At 43.6% G+C, this 24,474-nt stretch overlaps 1 protein-coding gene across 3 annotated transcripts in view; it reads right to left on the bottom strand.

Moving 5' to 3' along the window:
* The window catches only part of TSC22D2 (TSC22 domain family member 2), a 193,019-nt gene that overhangs the window by 21,698 nt on the left and 146,847 nt on the right, over positions 1-24,474 (bottom strand). For 2 of the 3 annotated variants that reach the window (XR_003943537.1, XM_030215900.1), the window contains one exon: positions 9,379-9,431. Coding sequence is in view for 1 of the 3 variants with exons in the window: in XM_030215899.1 (XP_030071759.1) it covers positions 9,380-9,431 (52 nt within the window). In the remaining 2 variants the exon portion in view is untranslated. Of the gene's footprint in view, positions 1-9,378; positions 9,432-24,474 lie in introns of those variants that run through there. The other variant, XM_030215899.1, reaches the window with a different exon arrangement.

Below are 24,474 nucleotides of genomic sequence, written 5' to 3'. Positions count from 1 at the left end.
CTCCTTTTTGCAAGTTAAATGCTAAAGTATTGGATTTCCTGTGTGTACTTACTCCAGAGCTTATATCAAATCTGATCATGTTATGATCACTGTTATCAAGAGGCTCCAGCACCATTACATCTTGCACCAACCAGATCATTTGCTCGTCTAAGGGACTAGGTCTAGAATTGTTCCTCCTTTTGTTGGCTCCTGAACCAGCTGCTCTATAAAGGAAATTCCATCAAGGAATTTCACCTCTAGCATGCACTGATGTTACATTTATCCAGTCAATATCGTGGAAATTGAAATCACCCATTATTATTGTGTTCCCCAGTTTGTTAGCCTACCTAATTTCTGATAACATTTCTACATCTGTCTCTTCATCCTGGCCAGGTGGACAGTAGTACACTCGTATCACTATCCTTTTCTCCTTTACAGATGGAATTTCAATCCATAGGGATTCGTGTCCTGTAGAATTTCTAGTCTATTCAATTCAAGGCCTTCCTTAACATACAATGCTATCCCCTCCACCAATTCGATCAACCATATTCACTGCAATATAATTTGTATTCTGGAATGACAGTGTCCCACTGGTTATCCTCCTTCCACCAGGTCTCAGAAATGCCTATTGCATCTATTTTTTCATTTAGTACAATATATTCTAACTCTCCCATTTCTTAGGCTTCTGGCATTCACATATGGACATTTCAAACTATGTTTGTTGTTCCTATTTACATCTTGCTCAGCAGTTGACAGTGATAATGTGCAATCTTGATAATCTGTCTGCTTTTTATTTAAAGACACCTGGTCTACTATGCTCTCTATTTCAAACTCGCTATTGGGATGCCCTAACTTCCCTGTTTTGGTGATATCTTTGAAAGGTACCTTATTCCGAACTATGCACTTTTGAGCGACTGTCTGCTTTCCCCCAGTTTCTACCATAAAAGCTACTGTATCTCCTTTTTGAATGCCAATGCCTGCAGCCTGGTCCTAGCCTAGTTAAGGTGGAGCCCATCCTTTTGGAATAGGTTCCCCCTTCTCCAGAATGTTGCCCAGTTCCTAACAAATCTAAAACCCTCCTCCTTAGACCATCGGCTCATCCATGCATTGGAGCTCTGCCTGTCTCTTGGGCCCTGTGCGTAGTATGGGAAGCATTTCTGAAAATGCTACCCTGGAGGATCTTGATTTCAGCTTTCTACTTAGGAGCCTAAATTTGGCTTCCAGAACCTTCCTCCCACATTTTCCTACGTCATTGGTACCTACATGTACCAAGACAGCCGGCTACTTCCCAGCACTAAAATCCTGTGTGACGTGTAAGGTCCGCCACCTTCGCACCAGAAAGCAAGTCACCAAGCAATCCTCAAGTCTATCAGTCACCCAGATATCTACATGCCTGATAATCGAATCTCCAACTAAAACAGCCATCCTAACCCTGGAGAAGCAGAAGCTCCTGGAGAGACATCCTCAGTATGAGAGGATACTGTGCTGTATCCCCTGGTGGGCTGATTCTGGCTACAGGATTATTTCCAACTTCACCAGGATGATGCTCTCCATTAAGGACACCTCCTTCCTCCAAGGCTGCATAGGGGCTGCCAGACTGGAGGTGGGACTTTTTACTATTTTATTTATTTGGATTTATTTGCTGCCTTTTTGAAGGAATTCACTCAAGGCGGTGTTCAGTAAGAATAGATCAAACATGAGTAATAGCCAATTACAGCAGTAAAAATATTCAACAATACAAACTATGGCATGGTATACTACTTGCAATGACTACACAATATGTAATAGAACAATGTCCTTGTCGGCCTCCTCTACGTACCTCTCTGTTTCCCTCAGACCCCTAAACGTCTGCTACTCTAGCCTCATGGAATAGTAAGCCTGATGAGTCAGTAGCAATCTCTTAAGATGGATCCTGAAACTGAGAGCCAGTGCTGTTTAAATAATGGTGAAACATGATATACATTATTAAAGAGGTCTACCACCATATTCTGGACAGGCTTGCAGAGTTGCTAGCTTTGTGAAGGTCACACCCATTTAATCTTCTGCATCTGAAACCTGTTCAACCAACTTGTGGCTAGCATAGTACTGCGACAGAATTCAGCTGCTCAGAGATTTCAAATTTACCATTTCTTAGCGTCAGCTCCACCATGTTATGCTTGGCTCCGTAGCCCCCAGTTTCACTTTAGTGCCACCAAGTGAGGCTTTGGCTCAGTCCCATGGGCCCTTGCCTGAGGGTCCCCATCCCCCCCTTTTGCCCATACACCCTGTTTGGGTGTAGATCCCCTGGGCTCCCTTACCCCCCCCCCCCAATTCAAAAAGTTTCGGAAGATTTGGATAGCATTATTCCCTGTTTAAGGGAATAAGTTTATTTAAGCTGCTATTGTAGCTTTAAGAACTAAAAGAGTGGAGGAGTGGCCTAGTGGTTAGGGTGGTGGACTTTGGTCCTGAGGAACTGAGTTTGATTCCCACTTCAGGCACAGGCAGCTCCTTGTAACTCTGGGCAAGTCACTTAACCCTCCATTGCCCCATGTAAGCCGCATTGAGCCTGCCATGAGTGGGAAAGCGCGGGGTACAAATATAACAAAAATAAAAGAAAGGCAATCACAGGGAAATCCCTGAATTCACACTCATCGCGAGCTAAAGAATGGTGAAGATGATAGGGCCCAGGCAAGCCCAGTCAGGAATGCCCATGCGTGCCTGCCATAAGGTTGGGAATGCTGGCTGACCTTACAAGAGCTGGTCAATGGAGTACAGCTGCCGGCCTTGTCTGTCCTCAGGGCGATGGGACTTCAGAGATGGCCCGGGGGAGGGGAAGAGGTGGCAAAGAGAAGGGTGAATCTGACTTTGCTTCTCCAGATCCCTTCGGCAGCAATGGTGGCCATTTTGAATCAGGATTTTCTCCAGTTGCTCTTTCAGCAGCAAGAGGGTCCGCCATTCCCCTTAGGGATTTTTGGGCGGGGGGAGGGTTTCTTCCTCTCTACCTCCCTTGGGTCTGACTGCGAGTTGGTCGTGGGGGTGTTTTGGCTTTAGAGCCTAGCCAGTTGATCAAGCAGGCCCTGCATGTGGACAGTGGGTCACCCCTCCAGCAGGGTTAACAGGGAGGAATAGGGGCCGAGAAGCATAGAGCTCATTTGAGGGTCCCAGAGGGGCCAGCACCCTCAGAGGTGGTGAAGGAGCATTCCGAGGTCCCTTTGGATTTGGATTCTGAGGGTCCCTTTCCTCTGAGTAGTCACATGATCTGTCTCGTCTCATTGTCGAGGTGACAAGAGCCCTCTTTGTGCTCAAGCCTATGGCTGCGGACCCCATGGAGGGAAATCTACTGCTAGAAGGGCTCATGGGGCCCCAGAAGCCTTTCCCCCCCTTCAAAAGGCCTTCATCTGTATAATGGCACAGTGGGAGAAACTCGATGGTCCCCATTGGGAGGGGGGGCAGGGCTCTCAATCACCTTCACACTTTCACTCCTGAGGAGGTCGAGAAGTACTGGGCATTCCCTAAGATGGATGTTGTAAATTCATCAAGTACTAGATAATAAGCTATGTGCTGGTGATGGCAGTCACAAAAGGTGACAGTTTCCATCCGGGGGGGGGGGGGGGGGGGGGGGGGGTGCTCAGCACTCAAGGAACTTCATAAGGTGGTGGAGCAGCAGCTCTGCCTGGCATTCCCAGTGGGGGCATTCAGCATTCAGACCACCATCTGCACTGGCTGAGGTCAGAGCTATGCTGCGCTTGCTGCAGCAGCTTATGGAGTCATCCTCTGTCTCTTCCATCCAAGGTAGGACTCAGTCTCGTATGGCGAAACAGTCCAGTTCACTTGACGAGAGAAGTTCCACTGAATCCTTATCAGTGGGTTCTGGTCACCACAGATGAGTCTCCTTTGTTGGGGAGCATACTGCCTGGGCAGGATTAGCCCAAGGGATCCTGGTCCAATCATCTGGAGACCTGGGCAGTTCGACTAGCCCTGTCGGAGTTTCAGCCACTCCTCGAGAGAATGGTCAAAGTGATGTCGGACACCATGGCAGTAGCTTACATCAACAGGCAGGGGAGGACCACAAGTCAGGTGGTGGCCCTAGAGGCAGCGAGTGTCGAGGGGCAGAGTACCATCTGTGTGCCCTCTCAGCAGTCCACAGTGTGGGCAAGAACAACATACAGGCGGACTCTCTCAGCTGCTCTCTCCTGGATCCAGGAGAATGGGACCTAGGGAAACAGACTTTTCAAGCTCATTGTGGACTGCTGGGGTCCCCCACAATTCAACCTGATGGTGTCCAGAGTCAATGTGGAGAAGCGCTTCTTCAGTTGTCAAAGGGTGTCACAGCCTCTCAGTGGATCAATGCTCCGGGTCAACCTTGGCTGGGAGAGGAGCCTATGTCTTCCCTCGGTGGCCTTTGATAGACCAGCTGTTGCGCAGGATTGCAAGCCATCCTTATCTGGTCCTACTGATGGCTCCAGACTGGCCTTGCAGGCCCAGCTATGTGGATCTCTGGTGCCTTCTGGTGAAGGAGTTCTTTTGCTGCCAAAGGGTCAAGGTCTGCTCTGGCAGAGGCCAGCAGAAATTGAAGATCGGATCCCTTCTGGCTTACAAGTGCCATTTCTCCCCGTGGTGGTGTCTACACTCTCTGCTCCAGGAAGTCTTCTACACCACTGGCTTATGTAAGGGGCTGGCGTGTTTTTGAATTCTGTTTCAGGGAATGGTCTCTTTTTCCCTAGAGGGCTCAGACACCAATATTTTAGGGTTCTTGCAGCAAGGCCTTGCTCAGGGATTGGATCTAAGCTCCTTTAGGGTCCAGGTGGCTGCGATTTACATTTTTCAGGGGAAATGCAGACACCTCTCAGGCAATGCCTAGGGAGATAGCTCAGTTTCTGAAGAGGATAGTGCATTTGCAACCCCCGCTTCATCCTACCTTTCCCTCTGTGAGATCTCAATTTGGTTCTCTAGGCACTGTCCGGGGGACCCATTTGAGCCCCTGTGGTTGGCTTCCATTAAGGATCTTACTCTCAAGATGATGTTTCTGGTGGATACCACCACTGCTCGGAGAGTTTTGGAGCTGCAGGCCCTTTTGTGCCGGGACCCTTACATTTCCATCTTGGAGGACACTGTGTCCTTGAGTACTGTTCCCTTCCTTCTTCTGAAAGTGGTATCTTCATTCCATGTGAATCAGATGGTCTGTCTGCCCCTCCTTTGGGGTATAATGTTTGACTTCTGTGGACCAGAGGCCCCACAAGCTGGATGCCCAGAGGACATTGCTCCAGTACCTTCAGAAGACAAATGAGTTTTGTCTCTGACCACCTCTTTGTGCTATTTCATGGCCCTTGGAGAGACCAGGCAGCCTTTAAGGCCTCCACTGAAAGGTGGATCAAGACCACTATCAAGTCTGTCTACATCTGCAAAAATTGGCTGGTGTCTCAGGGGCTGAAGGCACACTCTACTAGGGCTCAGGCCACAGTCTGGGTGGAGGCCCAGGCGGTGTACCCTGAGGAGATTTTTTAGGGCCAGCATATCACTTTAACTTATTTACATTTTTTGCCTCCACAGTAGGTGCCCAAAATTACACAATCTAATCGGAGCACTTACAAACTGCTAAATCCCAAATATGGTCCAAAGTGGTTTACATGAAAAGATTAGGATAACAATAAGAAAAGTTAAGACAGATGTTTCTGAAACAAGTACATTTTTAGATTCTTATGGAAAAGCATAAGTAGGCGATAATTTGACCCGAGGTGGAACAGAACTCCACATTTTAGTAGCCTGTTAAGAAAACGACTGTTCAACTGTTCTCTTGTAATGTGCTTTTTTTTAACCAATGGAAAAATTTAGAACTCCGATCCCTTAGACTGATAGCTCCCATAGCATGGGATAGGGAAATCAAGTGACATGTAAACTCAGATGCTCTCCCATGTAGAGCACTGAAAACAAGACCAGGTAATTTAAAATCAGTTCTTGCTCTAACCAGTACAAGGGAAAGACATGACCAATTTTTTTACGTCTAAAGATCAGCCTGGCCGCTGTATTATGAAGCAATTGCAGTTTAAGTAATAAAAACACCTGCATAAAAAGAATTGAAATAATCAGATAAAATCAGGGACTATACTAATAAAGCAAATTGATTTTACAAAATTAAAAAAAAAGGGGGGGGGGGTGGGGGACAAATAGCTCTTAATTGTTTCAACTTAAGAAAACATTTTCTATACAGACTATTAATCTGTGGTTCAAAAGCAGAGAATGACATGGGGACAAGGATTTGCGGTAAACCGCAGTAATGTGCGGAAATGAAAAAAATCTGGCCATTTACCATGGATGCGGGAGCAAAACCTTTTACCACCCCATGGGAGCCGTAAAAAGCTTTGCAGTTGCAGTTACCGTTCCCGGTTTAGCATCTCCTGCCTCCCTAGGCTATACCTTATGCAGCCAGGCAGTGTTGTGCTGGAGCCATTTGTTAATTAATAATTTTGGGAGCCCAACTGGCTTCCAAAATTTGGGCTCAGGTCCCTTCTCAGCATTGTTGTCCTTTTCCTCCCCCGTGGCTTGTTTCAGTTGCGTAGCTAAAGGGGGCCTCGGGGGCCCAGGCCCCTCCCAACAATAGTGGACAGCCAGGTGTTTTTTTTGCTTCCTCAAGCTCTCTGTCCCCACAGTCAGGCAGCTGAGCTCTCCCTTCCTTCAGGTCCAGCCAGCTATCTCTCCTCTCTGTTTCCTGCAGAGAGCCGCGGTGCGGGCAGCACTGAAGACAGCTGCTTCTGGCTGCCCCAGTCCCGATACTGCTTCGTTCCACTCACAGGAAGTTGAAAAGGCGAGATGATGCAGCAAGACGGACTAGGGCACCTGGAAGCAGCTGTCTTCAGCGCTGCCTGCTCCATGGCTCACTGCTGGAAACAGGAGAGATAGCCAGCCGGTCGGACCCAAAGGAAGGGAAGGAGAGCTCAGATACCTGACTGCGAGGACAGGGAGCAGGGAGTCTCAAAAAAAAGCAACCAAACCTGTCAGCTACTTCTTCCACATTCTCATTCTTTATTGTTGGTATCATTTTTATTTGATCCCACTTATATTTTCAAACATGCCGGCTTGTGCACCCTACAGATGTACGTACACACAAAGTATAACAACGGAATAACGTTTCACAGGTAGAGTAGTAACTTGCTATAAATTGTAATCAGTGTGTCATTTGGAGGCACTGGTTATAGGGACCCACAGAGAGGGGGCACTGGAAATGCGGGAGGGGGGTTGCCGTAGTAGACCAAAAGAAAGAGAGGGGATTGCTGGACCTGAAGGGGGAGCTGGAGAGAAGGGAGAAAGGCGCTGGACCATTGGGGGAGGAGGAAGGGTTGGCTGGAGGAAAGGGAGGGAGAGGCGCAGGACCCTTTGGGGGAAACCTGTTCTAGTCTACAATTGATGTGGGACTGGAGAAATTTACCTTGCAGCAGGACAAAGATCCTAAACTCAAAAGCAAAAGGAAAAATGGAGTGGCTCAACAAAAAGTGAATATCCGAGTGGCTCAGTCAAAGCCCAGATCTGAATTCAATAGAAAACATGTGGTATCCCAGTGCATGCAGGGCCAGTCTCATCAGGCACTTTCTTTGGTTGAAACATAGTAAATGCTCCCTGACCACTTCAACTGGAAAGTTTTCTTCAGCACAATAATTAAGCTGTGACTGTATTTCCTCTTTTGGTATTTAATGTTTTTGGGGGATTTCTGAGGGAAATAGGTTAAGTCCAGGTTTTTCCCTTCTCTTGATGTGGGCTATATGTACTTTTTTCAGCTTGTCGCTGGCTTTCTATTACTTTTCCAAAATTACCATACAAGCAATCTGTAAATCTGTATAATTTACTTAAAAATGCATGACTTGCTCTTCAGGGCTTAAAGAGATAGTGTATAGAAATTTTAAGTAGTAGTAGATATCACTCACTACCTAAAGTAGGATAACATTTTCTTAATGCTGGGTACCAATTTGTTGAGCCGGTCATGAATATAATATACTTATTTCATTAAACATTCTTCATTATTCTCTGTACTAGAATTAGGTTAAGCTGCAACACATGCTTGTTTATTTTATCCTATTACATTTCATCCAGCAAATGCTTAAATATATATATTTATGGGGTTGGGAATGCTCACCTGTCTCATTAGAGTGAAATAACCCTCCCAACATTTATATGAAGAAAACCATATTTGGCAATGGAGAAAAACTGGGGAAAACACAAGTTTGAAATTGGGCTAGATTGGACTGGGGGTTTCAGAAAGACAAAGCCCTCTCCCACCTCCCAGAAAATAGCCCAACGAGCATTTAAGGGAGGAGGCGTTCCACATACTGCTGCAATACATTAATACACTGAAACAGCAGTTAGGAGCATTGCTGCTTTCCAACTGCCCTTTCCTCTACAACCTCCTACATGCACAGATGCACACAGAGAAGTTGGAAATAATTCCATGAGATATGCTCCACAATGTTTCCCCCTCCCCCAACCTTACTCAGCTAAGGCTGGATCTTAGAAAACAGCACATCTGAATCACTGCTATACATTCTACTGTAAAGTCCAGCAACTAATCTAGCTTTTTTAATGGTTGCTATATATGGTAATACCTAGGGATCAATATTTGAATAAACTTATAGCGGTGGCTGCTAAGGTGTAAGTCCATATCTGTAGATTTTTCATCTGCGCTATACAATATCCATATAGAGGATAATTCTATAACTGTGTGCCTAGATATAGGTGCCCAGAGAGGGTGCTTGATTGGTGCATATTCTGTAACAGAAAATAGATGCTTAATAACCTTTGTAGAAATACTAGTGTACCCAGGTATATACACGCTTAAGCATAAGACTTATACCAGCAATAAAGCTGATGTAAATGCTACTGCTTAGTTTTGATAAACACAACATAGTATTGTGTGCCCCACCCACACACTGCCCATGTATACACCCACCTGCAAACTAAACGCTATTGAAGATATGCATGTAGTTAGAGAATAGGAGCACTTTTGGCTTTATGCACATGTGCATAAATGCACACATGTATGTGTGCTACTGGTTGCTATGTGTCTGATCATCTAATGGTAGAGAAGCACACTGTTGCTTTGGGAGAATGGCACTCTATGGTGAAACTGTAAAATCCAATCTTTTAAAATCTGCTGATGGTAGTATCAAAGATCTAATCACATGGTTTCATTTTATTATTATTCATAACCCAACAGAATGTTTGGGTACCACTCCATTCAAACTGTCCCCTCCCCTTCCGTCTACGTCAGAAGCACAAATAGATAGCAGTGCAAACACAAATACAAGCATGTGATGCCTGAGTTTAAAATAATCTACATATATTTTACTCAATATGCTACCCAAAAAAAACATTTTAATTTCCCGAACGTTAAAAGATTTTTAGAAAATAACTAAAAAATATTTTTAATACTTACCATTGCTTGCTCTATTTTGTTGTCAATGGCTACAACACTTGCACCAGATGCACTGTGGGAGAAAAGAAAATCAAGTTTAAAAACTATTAGACTTAAATGTTTAGCCAATTCAACAACTTAATGAAAGCATTAACAATTTTCTCACCCCTAGTTCTGTTTCTAAAAACTGAGCACTGTTCCAAGGTTAGAAAAACTCCTCTTCATTAACTCTTGATTTCAAAAATGTATATACAATGTGGTGCTACCTTGATGATTCTCACATAAAATATATGTAATGTACCAATATTGTAAGATACCACTGGAAAATAGAATCAGGGGCAAACTTGTTAAAGTATACCAAAAATATGAGCAGCTGAATACTCTATTCCAAAAAGTAGAAAAATGTAAGAAAACCAAGGAATAAGACCAGAGACAATGAGAACAAAACAGGCAAACAGGTGTTACAGAAATCCTGTTAGCATAGTTACTCTCTTATACACACAGAGCTTGTGACGGATCACTATGTATCCTTACACATCAAAATGAGATCCTATCGTTAAATTTAAATGTGGTGGTTTTCAAACTATGGAGGAAAAGCCTCAATAGATATCGGGGTTGCTCTGTTAACTGCTTTATCAGCTAAGTCAACCTTAAAGAGCCCCCTCACTCATCACGGGCATAAAAACCTCCAGGACGTTCTCAACCTTAGTTTATGTTTGATTATGCTCTCCCAGACATATGTTGTATAATTCAAACTTATCTTTACAGCTGTTTAGTCTCGAGTACCCGCCCACGGTCGACTTTGGCCAAGGTTTCGGTTCCTGCATCAGGGTCCGTGGCGTACTTGACTGTTTCTACAAAAGAACATATTCAATCAGTGAACAATTCCTTACCATACCGGTTTTTCACCCCACATCCTCAGTGCCTCACTTTACTGCTTGATTCTATTCTCTTGGTCCGGCTTCTCGGACCAAGAGAATAGAACCGAGCAGTAAAGTGAGGCACTGAGTTAGGATGTGGGGTGAAAAACTGGTATGGTAAGGAATTGTTCACTGATTGAATATGTTCTTTTGTAGAAACAGTCAAGTACGCCACGGACTCTGATGCAGGAACCGAAACCTTGGCCAAAGTCGACCGTGGGCGGGTACTCGAGACTAAACAGCTGTAAAGAAAAGTTTGAATTATACAACATATGTGTGGGAGAGCATAATCAAACAAACTAAGGTTCAGAACATCCTGGAGGTTTTTATGCCCGTGATGAGTGAGGGGGCTCTTTAAAGTTGACTTAGCTGATAAAGCAGTTAACAACAGAGCAACCCCGATACCTATTGAGGCTTTTCCTCCATAGTTTGAAAACCACCACATTTAAATTTAATGATAGGATCTCATTTCGATGTGTTAGCATAGTTAGAGAGACGACGTAATTTTTTATCAAAATGCCAAACAGCAAATCTTATTTCTCCAAATGACTTCTAATCAAAAATCAAGAACTACTTTCTCATGTATATCCATAGAGGTACTGTGGTAACACTCCCATATGTAGGGCTACTAAAATAAGACCTGCAACACAAACCCTATAGAGAAGGGGCTTAAGATACTCAAAATGTATTTGCTGAAGAAAAGGGCTATGATAAAATATTCAATAGAAGCCTGGGAAGGTGAAATTCTCTATAGGGATGGAAATCGGGGACAGGGGCCATAATATGGAATTGTAGGAGGAAGATCTGAAGAAATATGAAAAAATACTTTTATGAGATCACTGTGGTTGGCTGAAATAGCCTACTCATTACAACCAAAAACTAGAAGAATTAAAACATGCTTGGGACAAAAGCAGTGGGGGATATCATGTAAAATAAATGAGGTAGGAGGTTAAGTGTTTCTTCTACTATAAGAATGAGGAAAGAAGAAAAATAACTGGCAAAGTGGCAGCTGGTCTACCCAGGTTTACATGACGGCTGAGCAATGTTCATGGAATGGCCATGGTTCCAGTGCTAATAGGCAGCAAAACACCTGCATCAGGCTTCCAAGGTTGGGTAATCGCCATAGAGCTGGTAAATCCACATAATGGCAGCAACAAACTACTGGTGACATTATTTACAGTCTGTCCCTCACACCCTCATTTACTCCTAGATTTTTCCCTGGAAACAATTTTCTGCTATTAACCTAATTGAGTAAGACAGTTGTCTTCTGTCAGACTCTGCTCACAGTGGTCTAGCTCAGATTGAAGAAGACTCATTCACTGAGGTTGTCCCCACTGCTTTAACTCTGCCCTCATATGTTTTGTCTGGATTTCTCATCCTCCATTAGACTGTAGGCTTCGAGAAGAAGGGAATATCTAAACCTCCAGCACTATGCAAATTATCAGCACAAGGTGCTAAACGTTTTGGACACCAGTTTTCCTAGGTGAGACGGTTGTTTGGCCCCTTCCCATGTGTTACCACACAGTGTTTTAATAATTCAGAGTATTGCATTAAGTATGGGCCTTGTAAGAACCAAAGAGGTCTGATACTGCCTACCTTCAGAGATGGTGGAGTTATAGCACTGTAGCAGAATTTTAACCTGCTAGGGACAGATAGAAAGGGCAGTGGAAAAGTATTAAGTTTGAAGCAATACATACTCTTCTACCTAAAGTAGAAGAAAAAAAAAAAAACAAACAACCACCCAGAAAGGAAGACAAATGAGGAGACTGGTTGATATTTCATCATGCAGAAAAATAGTCTATTATACACCTTTGAGGCAAATACCTACTGTGCCTGATCTGTAACTCATCTAGAGCACAGTTCTGGAAAGGTAGTAACTGGATTTTGGATTTATGTTAAAATAAAAGGTGTTTGGCATCTGGTTACTTCTTCCTGCAGGCACCAGAAAACTATTTTCCTGAAAAAATAAACTTGCTATCACCCATCAAGACCTAGTGTATGATATACTTTAACTAGAATTCAAGTCTGTGCAAGCTGGACATCTGATTTTTCAGAAATTCCACATCAAGCAAGCAATTTCTTTTTGATCTTGTACACAGAATGGCCAACTATGCTTCTTCTCTTCTTTCAGTTGTTTAAGATGTTAATGCATTATTTTAATAAGCTGTATCACACCATAATCAGAGCTAAAAGGTAAAAACTACTTGTAAAATATCAATAGTGTAGTGGTGTACAAATTAAATTCATCAATTAAAGATCAATTCAAAATACAAGAATCCACATGGGTGCTTTTCAGTTTAAGCCCCATGTTAATTTTTTTGCATAGTGCTTTAGGTTTGCTAGCCCTATATGATTATTGGCAGGGGAGACGCAGATCTTTGAAACCATCAATCTCATTTTTATATACTTTTGGCACTACCAACATTAAAAATCCCTTCCTTTCATTTCCTATAAGGGAAGAGGTCAATTCAATTAAAATCTCAGGAAAGTCAACGCATGTGACCACAAAACAAACCCCCCCCCAAATACACACATTTTAAAATCTGTCCCAATAGTATCTTGTCACTAGCTGATTCCATTTCTTGTTCAGTTTCCTTTAATGAAAATCATTCTCTAATGTTTAATGGTGTATTTAACATAAAATCTCAGAGCAAATATTATAATCATGTGTAAATTTCTATACACAAGGAGAAACAAGGAAAACGACGTTCTCTGTTTTTCACTTGGCAGCTCATAGTAACAAAGCCCAAAATGGCACAATCACTGTGGTTAGGGGGTTTAACTGTGCAGGATACTCACTTTGATAACTTTAACAGCAAGTACCATTTCATTGTTTTTGCGCTAAAGAGCTCAATGCTTACTTTCCATTCTCTTAACATTTAGAGATCTTCTATTTCCGGGAAACTTATTTCCTAATGATATTTGTTTGCTGAAGGTTATGCCTCTCAAAGCGGCCAAAGCTGTAGGGATGGTGGACTACACATAACATTGTTTTGCTACCTTGAAAACAGACATTATCACCTTAAGGTCTCTCTCTCTTGTCTACTATGTTCATTACCCCCCCCCCCCCCCCCCCACGGACTCCTTAATTCTCTACTCATGAGCTGTTCACTACAAGACCAGGAGGCCAGTGGTAGCTCCCACTTACCTCAGCTGTGGCTCCTTAACTCATCTCTAAATACATACCCCCCACCCCAGCACCTTGTTTAGACGTGAACAGCTAACACTGTCTACGAAACAGCAGCTTTTTCTCTTCAGGACTGTGTGGCTCTCTGTGAGTTTGGGTTATATAGCATACAAACCCCCATGCTATTTCTTATGAGACTACAAATAGTGAAGTTTGCTTACAGACTCACCAGAGAGCCACAAGATACTGGAAGACAAAACAGCTGTAAAGTGTCTGCAACAAGACTGGGAAAGCTGGGGGACACCTAGCTTGGAAGCACTGGGGACAGGATGATAGAGGCATACTGGAGAGGCTGGTGGGAGCTCAGACTTATTGGGATAGGGTTGGGAAGGGTATATACTAGGGAAAAAGTTTTACAGGAAATGTGGGGGGGGGGGGGGGGGGCGAGGAGAGGCAAGACGAGCTGAAGGTAGAGAGAGTCTGGAGAATCAAACTTCATTTAATTTACACATATTGCTGTGAATGTGGCTAAGTAGCCAGTCTGGCTACATTATTAGAGAAAGGATACTCCCCCCGCGCCCCCCCCCCCCAGGATCTAGCACTGGTACTGGCTCTTAACAGTGGAGTTTTGTTTTATTTTCTGGGGGGGGGGGGGGGGGGGCAGGGGAGGGAGGTCAACATGGTCCCTGCTTCAAAAACAGTGAAGATTACTGCTGCACTCCATATTATTGAACCTTGTTTACTGCTTTTCTCTACTTTCCCCTGCTAAAGGTAATAGACAAATAAAATCAAAACATAGAAAACAAAATAAGGTACTACTTTTTTTAAATTGAATATATTTTTTCAATTTGCTTTCTAAGGCAACCCCTTCTTCAGATCAGAAATAAGCAAATATTGACAAATATCAGAATATATAAGTGAAACACAAAAGCATTCCAATCACAGTCTCACAGGAAGAGGGTGGGGTGCGTTAGGTAAGAAACTGGGAGAGCTAGATGGCTAATGAGAGGGAGAGAAAGCAGTATAATTTTATGGTTTATAGTGGGGTAGAAAGCCCACATTTTGCTAAGTCTTGTCTGGTGAGTGTTAAAATATTTCATCATTTTGACTTCAAAGGTCTTAAGTTCCTGGATTGTCTTCAAATTTCCTTTTAGTATTCTCATATGATTGAGGCAGTGTTCTGTTTTTGTAAAGTGCTGTCCCACAAAGGTGATATCCTGGTTGGCACTGGAATATTTATTATGTTTATGTAAATTGAGTCTTGTCTTTAGCATCTGGCTTATTTCTCCAATATAGCACTCTTCTTCACACTTTTTTTGCACTGAATGATATATACCATATTTGAAGAGGTGCATGCGAATTATCCCTTATGCTGAATTTTTCCCATGTTAGTGACTGTAGGATCCTGTGAGATATGTTGGCACAGTTTGCAGCTAGGTATATTGCAGGGATGTGTGCCTTTCTCTTCTTTTTGAGCTTGTATTGGGAGCTTGTTTTTCACTAATTTGTTTAAGTGGTATGATGGCCGCGTTAGTCCACTTTTAAACCACTTTTAAAGGTAATAAACAGAGAAAAGAAAATAAGATACCTTTTTTATTGAGCTTAATACATTTTTTGATTAGCCTTTGAAGGTACTTCTAAAGATTAAAAATAAGCAAATATTGACAAACAGAATATATACGTGAAATACAAAAGCATTCCAATGACAGTTTCACAGGCAGAGGGAGGGGCTAGTTAGGTGAGAAAACAGGGAGAGCTGGGTGGGTGAGAGATAGGGAGAGATGTATGGTTTATAGTGGGATAGAAAGCCCAGATCTTTAAGTCCTGTCTGGTGGGTGTTGAAAGGCCAGCACTGGTGGGGCTGGGAATATCATTTAGTAATTTATCCTCAGGGAGGAGTGGCTATAGATCTTTTCTGATTTTTTCTAGCTCTGCATTGTATGTCACTACAAGGCAGATTCTCTGTGGCTCTCTCATCTTTGTACTGCAATAGGTTTTAAGGGAAGAGGCAAATATTCTTGAAGATTTTGGGGTTGTAACCTTTTTGTTTTAACGGTTCAGTCAGGATTTTGAGGTTTGTCTCTTGGGTCACAGAAAATGATGGTATCGTGTGGCTTGGCTGTGTATAAGCTTCTAGAAATCTCACGCTAAAAACATACATGGCTATTTGGCTCTCATTGGTTTAACTTTGTACAATTCATGGGGTAGATACTACCAGTGACGTGCTAAATTAGTTTGTGTAAATGTAAAAGAAAATATATTTTCACATACAAAGCAATTTTGTATAATATTGTGGAATGTAAACCAAAACTATGGATTATTCACTTGGAATTTGATGAGGAGAAATTAGGTCTTACCTAATAATTTTCTTTCCATTAGTCCTTCCCACTATTCCAGAACCTGTGGGATAGTTGTGTCCATCAACCAGCAGGAGGAGATAGAGAACTGAAAACTGAGTTGAGAAATTTCTTGGCATCCAGTCCAGCTCCTCAGTATTTATACAAACAAGGAGTAAGGAGAAACTTAGAAGAATCAACCACTTTAACAATTCACTAACCTAACAAACCAGATGAGCAAATGTGTGGACCTCTCATCTCTGGACACCTCTTTCCAGTACTTCTAGCGGCACGACTCTAGAGGATCAGACACACAATTTTGTTCCTACTGGAAGGTTTCCATTTTAGCCCCTTTGGGCGAAACACAGCCTGTGTCGGGCATTTTTCTGGTATATATCATCACTAATAAAATCTCTTGATGTTTTATTGATCTACTTGTTTGTTTTCCACATTGGAATTTGCAGATAGTTTGCCTTGTTTTCTGAGAAGAAGAGATATGCAGGAAGCACTATGCAAGGTGAGAGTCGTTATTTGACCCACTACTTTGCATGAGCTAAACATCTCAGAAACCTCATGCGGGCCTCTGGAATAGTGGGGAAGGACTAATGGAAAGAAAATTATCAGTTAAGGTCTAATTTCTCCTTCCATTACATTGCTTCCCACTATTATAGAACCTGTGGGATGTTCAAAGGCAATTCCTAGATTGGGTGGGATCCTAGTGCTGCCTCCCTGAGGACCAAAGCTGGCTTCCAAGTGTGCTGCAATGTCGCCGCCTTGCAAATATCTGCCAGAGACAGTAGTCTCTACCTAGGATGTCACCGTACGCCTTGTAGAATGAACCTACAAGGCAATGGTCTCATTCAGCCATCTAGCAAACTGTGAGCTTGGAAGCCATGAGCCAAGCTTCTGTTTAACAAAAAGTACAGTCTATCTGATTTGCAAAACTCGTGACTTCCGGATATCTGAGGACACTACGTACAACGAGAAGCTTCATGAAAGAATACTGAGCCTCTTCGCCCTCTCTGCAAAAGGATGCAAGCTCCACAAATTGGTTAAAATGAAATGCTGATACCACTTTTGGAAGAAAGAAAGAAACTGTAAGTAAGAATGGAGACTCCCGCCTCTGAAAAGAAAAGAAAGGGATCCCGACAACAACTTAAAGCTCCAAAACCCTATGTGCCAATGCAACAGACACCAAGAACACTGTCTTTAGCATAAGATCTTTCAGGGATATCTTCCAAAGTGGCTCAAAAGGAGGTTCTTGAACAGCCTGAAGGACTAAATTAAGGTTCCACTCTGGACTCGCATAAGAAAGGGAGGTCACAAGCGGCCTGCTCCCAGCAACAACTGAATGCTATCCGGGTGAGACGCAAGAGATATCTTCTTTAGTCTGTCCCTGAAACAGGCCAAAGACGCAACCAGAACTTTTTAGAAAGCCTAACGCCAATCCTTTCCGAAGACCTGCCTGGAGAAATGGTAAGATGCGTTTGATCTGAGCAGAGAAGGGACAGAGTCCATGCTCAGATCACAGCCCTCGAACGTCTTCCATACCCTCACATACACCATGGATGTTGAAACAAGGTAGAAATGACCAAACTAGAATAACTTTTTGGTCTTAACCAAGCCCTTTCAATGGCTAAGCTATAAGACCAAAGGGGCCCTGATCCTCCATAAGCACCAGACCTTGCTTAAGTAGGCCATGTACCTGCGGAAGACAGAGGACCCCCATCCAGCAGTCGAATCAGGTCTGCGTACCACAGCCTCTGCGGCCAATCCAGGGCTATATGAATTATTTGACACTGGTGCAATGTGATCCTTTTCAACACGTGCCCTTACCAAGGGTCAAGGAGAAAAGACATACAGTAGATGTGTCTACAGCCAGGGCTGCAGTATGGAATAGATCCCGGTTCTTTCCAATGGCTGAAGAACTCTGGAATTTCACAGTCCTTTTTGTCAGCAGCAAGTCCAGAAGCAGATAGCCCCCATTGGTCCACTATCAGTTGAAAACCCAGGCTGGATAGTTTCCATTCTCCCAGGTCCAAGGAGTACCTGCTGAGAAAGTCCACCACCATTGCCATTGGACGGCTGCGGGTCCCATCTTGCAAGTCCAGAAGTGGATAGCCCCCCATTGGTCCACTGTCAGTTGAAAACCCAGGCTGGATAGTTTCCATTCTCCCAGATCCAGAAAGTCCACCTCCAATGCCACTGGATGGCTGCGGGTCCCATCTTGCTTGTTAACATAAGCTACCACCGTCGAATTGTTGGAGAAAACTCAGACCAGGGTCACCACCAGAAAGGGAGCGAAGTCGCATAAGGCATTTCACACTGCCCTGAGATCTAGGCAATTTATTGACAGACTCCTGTTCCATTTAGGTGCCCTGTGCCAGATGAAACTCGTAATGAGTTCCCCAACCCGACTTGCTGGCATCCATTGTAACCACCTCCCATTGTGTTATTAGAAAGGGAACTCTGACAGTCAAATTCCAGGGTGACAACCACCGCTCAGTCTGGCAACCAGTGTCCAAGGAAGATAAATGCCATACTTCCGTGACACTGGAAATCAGTGGCTGAGAAGAGATTCATGTAATGGCCACATATGAGCCCTTGCCCATGGTACCGCTTCCATCGCTGTCGTCATTGACCCCAGAACCTGGATGTAATCCCAGACCCTAGGGACTGCCTTGACTGAGAAGACAATGAATCTGTTGAACCAGCTTCAGACTCCTGCGCTCCATGAGAAAAATAATAGTCTGTTGTGTTAAGCCACATTGAGCCTGCAAATAGGTGGGAAAATGTGGGATACAAATGCAACAAATAAATAAAATGCCCAGATACTCCAGCATCTGTGATGGAGTTAGTCTGCTCTTCTCAAAATTAACCACCCAGCCCAATGGCTGCAGAAGATGTTAAACTTTGTCCATTGCTACCATGCTCTCTAGATAGGATGCACAAATGAGCCAGTCGTTGAGATACAGATGAACTTTGATTCACTGGCGCCAAAGGAAGACTACCGCCGCCACCACCACCACTTTGGAAAATGTTCTTGGAGCCGTGGCGAGACTAAAAGGCAAAGCCCAGAACTGGAAGCAATGGCCCAGAACCTCAAAATGTAAAAACCTCTGATGCAGCGGCCATATGGGTATATGCAAGTATGCCTCCTTGAGACAGAGTGCGGTGAGAAATTCTCCCGCTTGACCCGATGATATGACTACATGCAAAAGCGGGGGACACTCAGATGCAGCAGTTTAGATCTTTGATATCTAAAACTGGACAGAAGGTGCCTTCCTTCTTTGGGACAATTAAGTAGACGCAGCATCTGCCTTGTCCCTGATCAGCCTAAGGAACTGGAACAATGGCCTGGAGCACCAGCAAGGAATCTACGGTGGCCTGAACTTCCCTTTTAACAAAGAAAATGCATGAAGAGAGGAGTGATTGGGTGGGAGAACTCCAACTTGTAACCTTTTGCAAGACTATCCATAACACAGTAGTCCGATGTGATTTTGGCCCACTCCTCCCGAAACTCCTGAAGACATCCTCTCACTGAAAAAAGAGTGGACCAGCCTCGTATCAGTGTGAAGCTCTGAAGGCATTGGGTGCTCTAGTTGACAGAGGGCTTCCAGTCCACACAAAAGGAAGATTGGTGTGCCTGAAAGTGGGACTTCTGACCATATTGCTGACGACCAGGTCAGTATTGTCCTCTGTCTCAAAATTGAGATCGAGAGCCCCCTGAAGACTGATGACCAGAGGCTTTCGGCTTATCCTCCGGCAACTGCTTAATCCCCCCCCCCCACCCGTTATTTCACCAAGTTACTTGGTGCCACCTCAAAAAGGCCAACACGCAATCTCTCCACTGCAAAATGCTATACACAAACTTGTGCAAAACACACTCATAACCTTACCAAACCATAACAGTACTAATTCCAAGGACAGGACGAGCTACAACCTTATGCATGGAAAGGCAGCACTGTAATTACAACGGGCTCTAAAACACTAATACACTACCTTGTGAAAAAAAAAGGCCTGTAAATACTACACACTACCAGAATACTGCACCTTGATCACACATGAAAAACACATGACAACAGATGACACAAGGAACTAGAAATAAAAAAAAATATGAAGGCAAAATACTGAAATGGAAAGTTACCTCAAGAAGTCAGACTCAGCATGCAGCAATACTAGAAAAATTGAAACTTACATGCAACATATCACAGATGCACATTTCCAAAAGCTGACATATTCCAATTAATAAATTTTGAATAAAATACTTTTTTCTACCTTTGTTGTCTGATCATTTAGTTTTTCTATTCACTTTGGTCCCAGTGTCTTCTGTTTTATGCAGTGTCTTCTTTCCATTTGATATTTTTTCTCTCACCATGCCCACCATCCTCCTGTGTCCTTATGCGTCCTACCATCTGCAGCCCTGTCCCTATCCTTCCTCCAGTTTCAGCATCTGCCCTCAAAAAGTTTTCCAATCCAGCCCTTAAATTCAGCCATTTTCCCTCCATCCATATCCAGCATTTCTCCTCACTCCCCCTCCATGTGTATCTACTTCCTCTGTCTTCCCTTTCCTCCATCCATGTCCAGCATTTCTCCTCTCTCCCTTCTCCTCCATCCGTGTGCATCTCCTTCCTTTGTCTTTCCTTCCCTCCATCCTTGTCCAACATTTCTCCTCTCTTCCCTCCCCTCCATGTGCTTCTCCTTCCTGACTTTCCTCCCCTCCATCCATCCATGTCCAGCAACTTTCCATTCTCCCCTGCCCTCTCCTCCATCCATATCTAGCAAATTTACTGTCCCCTCCCCCTCCATCCATGTCCAGCAATTCTCCTCTCTCCCCTGCCCTCCCATCCATCCATGTCCAGCAATTCTCTTCTCCCCCCTGTCCTTCCCTCCTCTCCTGTCTAGCAATCTCTTCTCTCCCCCTGCCCTCCCCTCCCATGTCCAGCGATTCTCCCCACCCTCCCTCAGCCCTCCTCTCCTTTCCTTCCTTCCCCCCCCCCACCGCGTTTAACCCTTTTACTTTCAGTCGCAACGGCAGTGAAGAAGACAACACAGTGGGCTCACTTCCAACTTCTCCGTTCCCTCACACAGTGTCCCGCCTTCAATTACGTATTTCCTGTTTCCACGAGGGCGGTACACTGTCTTAAGAGCCCAGAATTGCAAGTTTTGTCTCTATCTGCTAGTAGAGAGACACAACAAAAGGTTATATTTCACTCTAGATCAGGCACTGTACAGCATGCTCCTCTTCAGTGTTTCTGTATCAAAGCTAGAAGATCCTTTCTGATCCCTCCAGCAGATGCGAGAGAGTTCTCAACCAGTGAACTGAACTACAGAAGTTAAACACTGTAACCAACTAGCAATAAAGAACTTACTCTACTGCAAAATGATTTTGCAATCAGGCTTATGCTGAACTGGTTTGGTAGATTTCAATGAAAGAAATTAGCAGGTACGACCAAACTTTTTCTTTCCATCATCTCCCAGAACAGTCCAGATGTGTGGGATGTAAAAAGAGCACTCACTACACTAGGTGGGACTCAAAACCAAAGCCCTAATCAACCTCTCCAAAGGTTGAGTCATCTCTAACCATAATATCCACCCAATACAACTCTGTATAAGAATGTAATGAGGACCAAATAGTAACCCTACATATCTCTGGGGCCGACTTGTTTATTTCTATCAGCAGTTGCAATCCCTCTGGTGGAATGTGTATTGAGATTCCTGGGAACAATACGCCCCTTAAAATACACCAATGACACCGCATTCTTGAGCCAATATGCTGTCATGAATATTGATCAAAAAGGACAAGAGGGTTAAGACATAAGATTGATTAGGCGGGAGGGAGGGAGGATGAGGTAGAGGGGAGATGGACAGCAATCTCTGTTCCCTAGTCCGTAGGGGCAGTATCTTTATAGTACATCCATAACTCTAGAGTAGACTTTCCTTTTCCAACATTCTCCTCCACCACTGAACCAGTGAATGAACTTCCTAGCAAATCCATGTTTTTCTTTTTTTTTTATTTTTACTAACCCTAGGATACCAAAACAAACTTCCTCCCATATTCTGAAAATCCTTGTGTTAATGCACCCTCTCTATTCCCAACACTAGAACTCCATAGGTCCATTCTACCTTGTGTTACAGCACTTTTTCCAGGGTGTTCAAGCTACAGCAGATATGGCGTAGGGCCTTAAAACACCATTTTCTGGAGTGCAGTAAAGTTCCCTGTTACCTTCTGCATTTATCACAGGTGTCATCCCTCCCACAACCTTGTTTCCTCCTCACTTTAATAATAAAAGCTTTATGAACAATTCTTGCAGACCTACATTAGATATTACCCAAGACTCCTTTCAAAGCTCTGAACAATTACATTTCCACTCCTAGATATGTTATCCAAAAAGTTTTGACAAGCCCATTACATAAGCAGTTTTCTGTTCCCTTCTCACTCTATACCACCAAACCAGAAAGACCTTATCCAAAAATATGAACTGCAAATTCTCCTGCCCCTTATTCCCCAAGAAAGTATAGTAGTGTCATGCCTGAAGACTGTAGCTATCTAATACCTAACATTTACACTATCTTCTTTTTATTTGCTGAAACGAGGGTAATGCCCCCCCCCCCCTAACTTCTGTTAACTGCCCCATGTATCTACATCCTCTCTTGCAAAGTCTGAAATACCTTCCTCAGTTTTCTGGATTGCACACAAACCCCAAAAACGGTGATCTCTCTTCCCCCCCCCCCCCCCCCAGGTCTGTTTGAATAAGTGGAACAGTGTAAAAGAATGCTCCAGCTCACGTTCTATTTGATTCCAGCTATATCATATTAAAGGTTATCAATCCATACATGTTATCAATCCATGTTTATAATAATCCATGTATTCATCTTAACAGGGATGCCAAATTGTACAAGTGTAGGTCAGGTAAACCCATCCCTCCTCAATTCTTATTCAGTATTAGTTTAGCCTACCCAATTCATGCTTGCTTGGCTGTCTATAGGAATGGCCCAACAATACCTCTATAAGTGGCTTTGTCTTTACCTTCACCCATATGAGTAGCATTTGCAGGGAGATAACAGGCGTTTGGCTAAACATCACCATCTTTATTAACACCATTCTACCAAATAATGAGAGGTAAAGCCATCGCTTGAATAATTTTCTGATATTCTTCATCTCTTCTTTCATGTTTCACTGATATACCTAATGATCTGGGCTAAGGTATATGCCTAAATATTTAATACCCTCGCAGCCACAAGCTAGTGGGAAAGTTTGATCTACCCAAGACACACACACTTTGGATATTGCTAGTGCCTCCAATTGTTCAAAATCAATCTTTAAATTTGAAAAAGAGCTAAACTACTGAGTTCAATGAGTCTGCAGACAGCTGTCATTGCCTGATCCAAAAAACCCCAGGATATCAGCAGCAAAAAGACTGATCCTAAACTCCTGTGAGCCTACTGTGATGCCCTTAATGTATCTGCCTGATGAATTTTGATGGCTAGTGAGTTCTAAAGATAGCACAAATAGCAGGGGCAACAGAGGGCATCCCTGTCAACCCTGCTGTGTCAACAGCGAATGCCTCTATCAGCTAGCTATTAACAACTGTGCCAAAAGGGGACTGTATATTATCCTCACCCAGGTCAAAAATTCTCCCATGATGCTAAACTAGAGCATTAACCAAAAAAAAAAAAAAACCATTCCTACAAAATTATCAAATACCTTCTTGGTGTCTAAAATTACTATTAGAGCACCTCCCCTTTTCCTGCTTCCCTCTTGGATGACTTTCAGGCAGGTAGGATATTGGTGAAGGCTTACCTGCCCAAGGCATAACCTGTCTGATCTTCATGTACAAGGCCAGGTAGGACTGCTCCAAGCTTACATGCCAAATTTATAGGCAAGGAATTTTAAGTCTTGACACAGATATTGGTTGATACAAACCCATCAATTCCTAAGTCCTTGCCTGGTTTGGACAATAAAACCAGATAGTAGTGGCTAAGTTATTCTCCTGGCCCGCTGGTGGCACAGCTCACAACACATACTTTGGAAGGTATTAAAAGCTAATTTATACTTTTATAAAATTCAGGACCCAACCCGTTCGGTCTGGGAGTTTTCACTAGCTTAAGGTGCTCGACTGCCGCCTCTATCTTCCAGCTTGACAGGTTGATTTAGATACGTTAGCTGCTCAGATGTGAGATGGGAGAGGTGGGACTGTGGAAAAAGTTGTCCCTCTGAGTTATATGTCCCTCATATGAGGTATTATAAAACTGGACAAATTCTGCCGGTACATCTTCACCCCCAGTGATCACCCTACCCAGAGGGCCTTTAAAGTTTAGTGATCAATTGTTTAGATACCTGCTGCTTGACTAGTGAGGTGAGGAGTTTTCCAATCTCATTACTCCTCGATGTAGAAATACAGCTTTGCAGGACTCCAGGGAACTTGCCTATCCCTAGCCATTGAAAACAGTATTGAAGCAGCACCCCCAATGGAAGCAATGCACTTGGAGGACTCCTGCTCAGCTTAGAGGGAACAGTGCCTGCTGGTGCTGCAACCTCAGAAGTGCTGAAAGCCAGCAATATGGCAGCTGTTCCAGCCAGCAAGAAAGTCATGCCAGTCACAAAACTGGCCACTAGCATGGACGCCATCTCTTGATGCATTCCCAACATTGTGACCTCCAATGCTGCCACTGCCACCATTTCTACATATCAGGCAGAACCACCCCCACCACTGTACTTATGAGCAGGAC

Source organism: Microcaecilia unicolor, chromosome 10 (genome assembly GCF_901765095.1).
Source record: "Microcaecilia unicolor chromosome 10, aMicUni1.1, whole genome shotgun sequence".
In the NCBI taxonomy this organism is placed as follows: domain Eukaryota; kingdom Metazoa; phylum Chordata; class Amphibia; order Gymnophiona; family Siphonopidae; genus Microcaecilia; species Microcaecilia unicolor.
The sequence above is the reverse complement of the archived record's forward strand: the minus strand, read 5'-3'. Positions and strand labels throughout refer to the sequence as shown.